This window comes from Piliocolobus tephrosceles, chromosome 21 (assembly GCF_002776525.5).
Source record: "Piliocolobus tephrosceles isolate RC106 chromosome 21, ASM277652v3, whole genome shotgun sequence".
Lineage (NCBI taxonomy): Eukaryota > Metazoa > Chordata > Mammalia > Primates > Cercopithecidae > Piliocolobus > Piliocolobus tephrosceles.
The window spans coordinates 12,305,783-12,315,228 of NC_045454.1; the positions used below are offsets into that span (position 1 = coordinate 12,305,783).

Here is a 9,446-nt window from a genome sequence, read left to right on the forward strand (position 1 = left end):
ACACGTGCTGGGCTTGGGGGTGTTTGACAGAGCCGTGTGCTGTGTGGGCTTCTCCAAATCTGTAAGTCCTTCGCCCACCCTAACCCCGCCCCCTCGCCCCCAAAAGGAGGGCAAGTGCCCGCCCCGCAACGTGTCACCCGTCCCTTGGGTTGAGAGCTGGGAATTCTGCTGGAGGCGTGGCCCGCCTCTGTGACGTCACAATGAGGGCGTGGCCTCATGCCAAGGGGCGGGTGAGTTACCGCGCCTGGCCAGCTCTCTCAGGCATTTTTAAACCCAGTACCTAGGGCCCAGCTGCTCCTTGCCCATTTGCAGGCGGGTTTTGGCATGTCCGGGCAGAGATAAGTACAGAAAGCAAGAGTAAGCCTTTAGGAATTTGGAGAGCAATTTGACAGCAGCACAACATGCAAGTGTGTGACTGTGGGCTTTTTTTAAAAAAAAAATCATATTTTGGCTGGGCATGGTGGCTTATGCCTGTAATCCCAGCATTTTGGGAGGCTGAGGTGGGAGGATCATTTGAAGTCAGGAGTTTGAGACCAGCCTAGCCAACATAGAGAAACCCGTCTCTAACAAAAAAATACAAAAATTAGCCTGATGTGGTGGCGGGCCTGTTGTCCCAGCTACTTGGGAGGCTGAGGCAGGAGAATCGTTTGAACCCGGGAGGGGGAGGTTGCAGTGAGCCGAGATCACGCCACTGAACTCCAGCCTGGGCGAAAGAGCGAGACTCCGTCCCAAAAAAAAAAAAAAAAAAAAAGGACAGATATGGTGGCTCACGCCTGTAATCCTAGCACTTTGGGAGGCCGAGGCGGGTGGATCACAAGGTCAGGAGTTTGAGACCAGCCTGGCCAACATGGTGAAACCCTGTCTCTACTAAAAATACAAAAATTAGCTGGGCATGGTGGCGGGTGCCTATAATCCCAGCAACTTGGGAGGCTGAGGCAAGAGAGTCACTTGAACCTGGGAGGCGGAGGTTGCAGTGAGCCGAGATCACGCCATTGCACTCCAGCCTGGGCGGCAGCGCGAGACTCCATCTTAAAAAAAAAAAAAAAAAAATTCGAATTAGCTGGGTGTACTAGTGTGGGCCTGTACTCCCAGCTACTTGGGAGGCTGAGGTGGGAGGATTGAATGAGCCCAGGAGATCGAGGCTGCAGTGAACTGTGATCACACCACTACACTCCAACCTGGGCAATATGGCAGGACCCTGACTTTAAAAAGTAAAAAATGAATAAAAATTGGTCAGATGCGGTTCATGCCTGTAATCCCAGCACTTTGAGAGGCCAAGATGGGTGGATCATTTGAGGTCAGGAGTTCCAGACCAGCCTGGTCAACATGGTGAAGCTCCATCTCTATTAAAAATACACAAAAATTAGCTATGTGTGGTGGGCACCTGTAATCCCAGCTACTCAGGAAGCAGAGGCAGGAGAATCACTTGAACCTGGGAGGCAGAGGTTGCAGTGAGCTCAGATCCCACCACTGCACTCCAGCCTGGGGGACAGAGTGAGACTCTATCTGAAAATATATATGTGTATATATATAAATCATATTTTACATTTGTATCATATTTGATTAAAATATTGGTCTTCAATGGATTAGGGAGTAAAAAATAGCCAGTCTCCTGCACAGATAGCTTAAGAAGTACTGGATTGGAGCCTCACGGGTTTTCTGGGGCCTAAAGAAATATTTAAGAGCTTGGGGTGGGGGTAAGCTATATTGTTACCAAAGGTGTGGGGAAAATAAAACCTTGCCAAATCAAAATTAACCTGTATTTACTGAAAGGTATAAAAACCCAACATTGGCCGGGTGAGGTGGCTCGTGACTGTAATCCCAGCACTTTGGGAAGTGGAAGTGGGTGTATCACCAGAGGTTAAGAGTTCAAGACCAGCCTGACCAACATGGTGAAACCCTGTCTCCACTAAAAATACAAAAATTAGCGGGGCATGAGGTGGCATATGCCAGCTACTTGAGAGGCTGAGACAGGAGAATCACTTGAACCAGGGAGGTGGAGCTTGCAGTGAACCAAGATCGTGCAACTGCACTCCAGCCTGGGCAATAGAGTGAGACTCAGTCTCAAACAAAAAAAAAAAAAATAAAATAAAATAAAATTAAAATAAAACACCCAACATAATAGCAACTTGGTTAATTGCTGAATTTCACCTACATCAGTCATTCTATATATATGTAAACACAAATGAAATGATGTTAGCAAGAATTCCTGGCTAGGGGTGCTGGCTGCAGAGAAACAATAGCTGAAGGCAAATGAGATGAGTTTCTTAGGGATGAGTCATTTCAAGGCATAGTATGAAAATCATTTCAGATGTCATCACAGCTTCTAATGGAGGGTGTATTTTAATGTGTTTCCTGTGAAATGGCAGGGCCTTTGAAGGTCTTTTTTTTTTTTTTTTGAGACCGAATCTCTCACTGTCACCCAGGCTGGAGTGCAATGGCATGATCTTGGCTCACTGCATCCTCTGCTTCCCAGCTCAAGCGATTCTCCTGCCTCAGCCTCCCGAGTAGCTGGGATTACAGGCACCTGCCACCACGCCTGGCTAATTTTTTGTATTTTTAGTACAGACAGGGTTTTACTATGTTGGCTAGGCTGGTCTTGATCTCCTGACCTCGTGATCCGCCCGCCTCGGCCTCCCAAAGTGCTGGGATTACAGGCGTGAGCCACCACGCTCAGCTTTTTAAATTTTTTTTAATATTTAAATTTGTTTTGTTTAAGAGACAGGGTCTCCCTATATTGCCCAGACTGGCCTCAAACTCCTGGGCTCAAGCGATCCTCCCACCTAGACCTCCCAAAGTGCTATGATTACAGGCATGAGCCACTGTGCCCAGCCTGAAGGTTTTAAAACAGGCCTGTGTGGTGAACGCCTTGATGGGCATGGGGAGAGGATGGGTCCTGACTCCCCTTGCCTCTGTCCCCCTCCTCTCTCCTCCTCTTTAGAATGGGGGCAACCTGCTGTGCGCAGTGGACGAATCCAATGATCACATGCTCTCGGTGTGGGACTGGGCCAAGGAGACCAAGGTGGTGGATGTTAAGGTGAGGTGACTTTTCTCATCCTCTCCCCCTGAGGCCACTGTGGGACTTGCCCAATCTCAGTGGTTAGGAATCTGCAATCAGATAGACCCGTGTTTAAGCCCTGGCTTTACTCCTTGCTGGCTGTGTGACTTTGAGCAAGCTGCTTGCTATCTCAGAGCCTCGGTGGCCTCATCTATAATATGGGGATAATAGGCTGGGCAAGGTGACTCGCACCTAGGATTACTAGCACTTTGGGAGGCTGACATGAGAGGATTGCTTCAGCTCAAGAAGTTTGAGATCAGCCTGGGCAACACAAGGAGAGACCTATCTCTACTTAAAAAAAAAAAAAAAAAAAAGCCAGGTGCGGTGGCTCATGCCTGTGATCTCAGCACTTTGGGAGGCCAAGGCATGCGGATCACCTGAAGTCGGGAGTTCGAGACCAGCCTGACCAACATGGAGAAACCCTGTCTCTACTAAAAATACAAAATTAGCCGGACGTGGTGGCACATGCCTGTAATCCCAGCTACTTGGGAGGCTGAGGCAGGAGAATCTCTTGAACCTGGAGGTGGAGGTTGCGGTAAGCCAAGATCGCACCATTGCACTCCAGCCTGGGCAACAAGAGCTAAACTCCATCTCAAAAACAAAAAACAAAAAAAACAACAAAAAAAAAACCCTGGCACTTAAAAAAAATTAGCTGGATGTGGCATGCACCTGTAGTCCCAGTTACTTGGGAGGATAAGGTGGAAGGATCGCTTGAACCTGGTAGGTTGAGGCTGCAGTGAGCCATGATTGCACCATTACACTCCAGCCTGGGCAACAGAGTGAGATCCTGTCTCAAAAAAAATAAATAAATAGATAAAATAAAATGGGGATAATGGTAGCATCTTCCTCGTAGGGCCTTGGTGAGGATGTGGGGATATGCAGTGCGGTGGACCAGGCCCAACAGAAGGGTGGGTTTGAGGTGGCTGCTGACTCTGCAGTCCTGTGGTATCTCGATTTGCCTCTCTGGAAGGTGACCTATTTTATGGATGAGGCATGGTGAGGGCAAGACATACTTGCCTCGGGTTGTACACCTATCCTGGCTAGGGGCAGGAAATGTGGGTTTTGTTCTATTTATTTACTCAAAAAAAAAAAAAAAAAAAAAAAGCCGGGCGCAGTGGCTCACGCCTGTAATCACAACACTTTGGGAGGCTGAGGCAGGTGGACCACGAGGTCAAGAGTTCGAGACCAGCCTGGCCAACATGGTGAAATCCCATCTCTACTAAGAATACAAAAATTAGTTGGGCGTGGTGGCACATGCCTGTAATCCCAGCTACTCGGGAGGCTGAGGCAGGAGAATTGCTTGAACTCAGGAGGCAGAGGTTGCACTGAGCTAAGCTCATGCCACTGCACTCCAGTCTGGGTGAGAGAGCAAGACTCCTTCTCGAAAAAAAAAAAGGAAAAGTTCAGGTGTGCAGCATACAACCCAAACAGCTGTATAGGGCAGTCCTGTGAGGGGCGGGTATAGTAGCCTTGGGGACTTTGAGATCTTCATTCAGAATCTCCCCCACCCCCAAAGTGCTCCAACGAGGCTGTATTGGTGGCCACCTTCCACCCCACGGACCCCACTGTGCTTATCACCTGCGGGAAATCTCACATCTACTTCTGGACCTTGGAGGGGGGCAGCTTGAGCAAGCGGCAAGGCCTCTTTGAGGTGAGTGCCAGGGATTTGGGGGACAGGCTGGCCTTGAGAGAGGTAGTCAGGGACAGGCAGGGAGGTAGCAAGATCCCCCACAGGATGGCAGGGGTTTGGGGTTACAGGGACGCTGACGTGTTGCCTGTTGGGGCCTCAGTTTCTTTCTCCATACCATGGTGATGAGCCGCCTTCACTCTGGATTTAAGAGGGTGGCCGGGCACCATGAGGTGGAAGGATCGCCTGAGTTTACGGCTGCAGTGAACCCGTGATCACTCCAGCCTGGGTGATAGAATGAGACCCTGTCTCAGAAAAAAAAAAAAAAAAAAAAGTCGTGAGGATTCAAAGGGATGAAGAGTACAGCAGCTCCTAGCAGATAGTAAATGCTCAATAAATGGATACTGTGGCAAGGTGGCTCTCGCCTGTAATCCTAGCATTTTGGGAGGCTGAGGTGGGAGGATCCCTTGAGCCCAGGAGTTCGAGACCAGCCTGGGAAACATGGGGAGACCCCATATCTACAAAAAATACAAAAATTAATCAGCATGGTGGTGCGCACCTGTAATCTCAGCTACCTGGGAGGCTGAGGTGGGAGGATCGCTTGAGCCAGGGAGGTTGACATTGCAATGAGCCATGATGGTGCCACTGCACTCCAGCCTGGGTGACAAAGTGAGACCATGTCTCCAAAAAAAAAACAAAAACAAACAAACAAAAAACTGGGGTGCTGAGGTTGTCAATATGAGGGATAATCAGAGAACTCAGAGGCTGCCTGGCTGAGAGAGCCACAAGCCGAGGCAGACAAACTGAGTGGGAAGCAGAGGGTGAGAAGACACGGGGCTTCCTCCCATAGGGCTCATTGCCTTTGGTGAGAGACGGGGCTTCCACCCCACAAAGGGAAGCCCAGAGAACACTGGGCATGGGGATGAAACAGAGACACTGAGAAGGAGGAGTGAGGCAGGGAAGGGGACGTAGACAGACAGACTGAAGACGAGGAGGGAGGAGGAGAGACAGGACGAATGAGGGGCCGACAGGAGGGGAGAAGTCAGGGGGACCAGGCCGGGCGCGGCGACTCATGCCTGTAATCCCAGCACTTTGGGAGGTGGAGGCAGGTGGATCACGAAGTCAGGAGTTCGAGACCAGCCTGGTCAGCGTGGTGAAACCCCATCTCTACTTTAAAAAGTACAAAAATTAGCCGGGTGTGGTGGTGTGCGCCTGTAATCCCAGCTACTTGGGAGGCTGCGGCAGGAGAATCGCTTGAACCCAGGAGGCGGAGGTTGCAGTGAGCCGAGATTGCACCACTGCACCCCAGCCTGGCGACAGAGTGAGACTCCATCTCAAAAACAAAAACAAAAACAAAACAAATTTAGCCGGCCGTGATGGTGCAGGCCTGTAATCCCAGCTACTTGGGAGGCTGAAGCAAGAGAATTGTTTGAACCCAGGAGGTGGAGGTTGCTGTGAGCCGATACGTACCACTGCACTCCAGCCTGGATGACAGGTGAGATTATGTCTCAAAAGAAAGAGTCAGGGGGACCAGAGAGAGGGCAGGAAGTGGGCCCAGGGGTAGGAAAGCGAGACAGTTGTGGCCAGAACCTCTAGGCCACCGGAGCACTGTAGGCGGGATGGAGGCAGGTGGGAGAAGTGATGCTCCACGCGGAGGCTTACACCCAAATGCATACAGGGGATTCCCTGGCCACAGTCCTGAGTGACAGATGACCTCTGGGAGGCTACCTGCTTCAGTGACGCTCTGAAACCTTCCTTTCCTCCCCCACCTTAGAAACATGAGAAACCGAAGTATGTGCTGTGTGTGACCTTTTTGGAAGGTGGCGACGTGGTCACGGGGGACTCTGGGGGGAACCTCTATGTTTGGGGCAAAGGTCAGTGTCACCCTATTTGTTTGGTCCCCAATCCAGTCTTCCCAAACACTCCTGGCTCTGCCTCCCTTCGTGGAATGCTGCTTGTGTGGAATGAGTGTAAATGGATGTCCGATTCCAACACCCCCATCAAGGCTCAGCTCAAATATCCCCATCTCCAGGAAATCTTTATTGACTCCCCTCCGCCTTGAACTCTGGAAATCCCCTGTTAGGGATCAAGTCCAGATTATCAATGAATGGGTTAGTTCAGTTGTGGTTAGATGATGAATGGATGGATGGGCGGATGAATGGATACATGGACAAGTGCTTTGTCCCAGAGTGTGGATCAATGAATGAGTGAACGAAGGAATGAATGAAGGTGTGATCCTAGGAAACGGATGGAAGAATAAGTAAATGAATGTGTCATCCTCCTTAAAGGGAGAGTAACTGGGTAAAGGAACAAATGAGTGGGTTGTTACCACTAATGGCTAGCTATGTTAGTGAATAGGTTTTGTCTCAGGCAGTGGATCTATACAGCAATGAATGAATGAGTGAATGAGTGAGTGAATGAATGGATGGTTGTTTCAGCCAATGGATTAATGTGTTACGAAGAACAGATTGTTCCAAGAAGTTAATCAATGATTGGATGAATAAATGACTTCATTGTCTTAGCCAATGGTTGGGTGAAGAAATGCTTGTTCCAACCAATGGATGACTTTATTAATAAACTAATGGGTTGAGGCTAGGAGAGTGGCTCATGCCTGTAATGCTAGTACTTTGGGAGGCCGAGGCAGGAAGATTGCTTGAGCCCAGGAGTTCTAGACCAGCCTAGGCAACATAGTGAGACCCCGCATCTACAAAAAATAAAAAAATAATAATAACATGCTGGGCGCAGTGGCTCATGCCTGTAATCCCAGCATTTTGGGAGGCCAAGACAGGTGGATCATCTGAGGTCAGGAGTTCAAGACCAGCCTGGCCAACATGGTGAAACCCTGTCTCTACTGAAAATACAAAAGAATTACCCAGGTGTGGTGGTGTGTGCCTGTAATCTCAGCTAGTTGGGAGGCTGAGGCGTGAGAATTGCTTGGACCTGGGAAGTGGAGGTTGTAGTGAGCTGAGATTGCACCACTGCACTCCAGCCTGGGTTACAGAGCAAGACTCTGTTTAAAAAAAAAAAAATCAGCCAGACATGGTGGTGGGTGCCTGTAATCCTAGCTACGCGGGGGCGGGGGGGTTGAAGTAGGAGAATCGCTTGAACCCTGGAGGCACAGGTTGCAGTGAGCTGAGACAGTGCCACTGCACTCCAACCTGGGCAACAGGGCAAGACTCCATCTCAAAAAATAAAAAAATAAAAATAAAAAAGAGAGCCCAGCTCACCTGGAGGAAGTGAAACCACATTTGAGTCTTGAAGGATGGGAATTAAAGAGAATTATTGTTTCTTCCTCTCCTATCTCGGTCTCCTTCCTGACCTCACAGTCTTCAGCCTCGCCACCTCCAATTAGGTTTGTTCCCAGAAGCAAATGTAAATCTGACCCAATCCCTCCCCTTCCATTGCTCCCAGGTTCCCTTATGACAAGTCCATGCTCCTCACTGAGGCCTCCAGGACTCTGCCTGATCTGGCCCTGCCGTCTCCTGCCTTGACATGCATGCCCTTATATGTTACACTTAATCACACCAAATCTCTATTAGTTCCCTCAGTTATCCATGTTCTTGCCTACTCTCTGCTTTTTGCAACAGAAACTTGTTCCTTCCACTTGGAACATTTTCCCGTCCTCTCTTGTCCCAGCTGACTCCTACCCCACCTCCAGATCTTTGCTCAGCTATCTCCTCCTCCAGGAAGCCCTCCCTGACTACCTGGCTGGGTGGAGCCCTCTATGGGATCTCACAGTCTCCTGGGTGTGCACCTGAGTCTTCTGGGCCTGAACACCTGGGGTTGGCACTGACTTACAGTGAGCCCTGCAAGGGTAGGGTGTGTGGTTGCCTTGGTCACCACTGTGTCCCCATATGAACCTGGGCCCAGAGCAAATGCTGGTTAAAGAATTATTGATTGAATGGGTTAATGGATGAAAGAATGGATAGGCAGATTGCCAGATGGGTAGATAGAGGGGTGAATGGGTAGATAGATGGGAAAATAGAAAATGGGTGGATGTTTGTTTTTTGTGTTTTTTTGTTTGTTTGTTTTTGTTGTGTGTGTTTGCTTGTTTTTGAGATGGAGTCTTACTCTGTTGTGCAGGCTGGAACGCAGTGGCGCGATCTCGGCTCACTGTAATCTCTGCCTCCTGGATTCAAGCGATTCTCCTGCCTTAGCCTCCCAAGTAGCTGGGACTACAGGCGCACGCCACCACACCCAACTAATTTTTGTATTTTTAGTAGAGAGGGGATTTCACCATGTTGCTCAGGCTGGTCTTGAACTCCTGACCTCAAGTGATCCACCCGCCTCGGCCTCCCAAAGTTCTGGGATTACAGGCGTGAGCCACCACACCTTGCCTAAAATGGGTAGATAGAAGGACGCATTAACTGGTGAATGGTAGTTGACTGAAAGAGAGGATGGGCTGGTTGAGGTGGTTAGCGCCTGTAATCCTAGCACTTTGAGGGGCTGAGGCAGGAGGACTGGTTGAGCCCAGGAGTTTGAGACCAGCCAGGGCAACATAGTGAGACCTCATCTTTACTTTTAAAAGTTTTTAGGCCAGGCACGGTGGCTCACACCTGTAATCCCAGCACTTTGGGAAGCCGAAGCAGGCAGATCACATGAGGTCAGAAGTTCAAGACCAGCCTGGCCAACATAGCAAAACCGCATCTCTACTAAAAATACAAAAATTCACCTGGCATGGTGGCGAGCACCTGTAATCCCAGCTAGTCGGGAGGCTGAGGTGGGAGAATCGCTTGAACCCAGGAGGTGGAGGTTGCAGTG

The 9,446-nt window shown here is 49.7% G+C and overlaps 1 protein-coding gene across 4 annotated transcripts in view; it reads left to right on the plus strand.

Annotated features, from left to right (window-relative positions):
* The window catches only part of EML2 (EMAP like 2), a 35,230-nt gene that overhangs the window by 10,968 nt on the left and 14,816 nt on the right, over positions 1–9,446 (plus strand). For all 4 annotated transcript variants that reach the window (XR_003309987.1, XM_026457349.1, XM_026457348.1 and 1 more), the window contains 4 exons: positions 20–61; positions 2,942–3,037; positions 4,575–4,709; positions 6,460–6,559. Coding sequence is in view for 3 of the 4 variants with exons in the window: in XM_026457349.1 (XP_026313134.1) it covers positions 20–61; positions 2,942–3,037; positions 4,575–4,709; positions 6,460–6,559 (373 nt within the window). In the remaining variant the exon portion in view is untranslated. The remainder of the gene's footprint in view (positions 1–19; positions 62–2,941; positions 3,038–4,574; positions 4,710–6,459; positions 6,560–9,446) is intronic.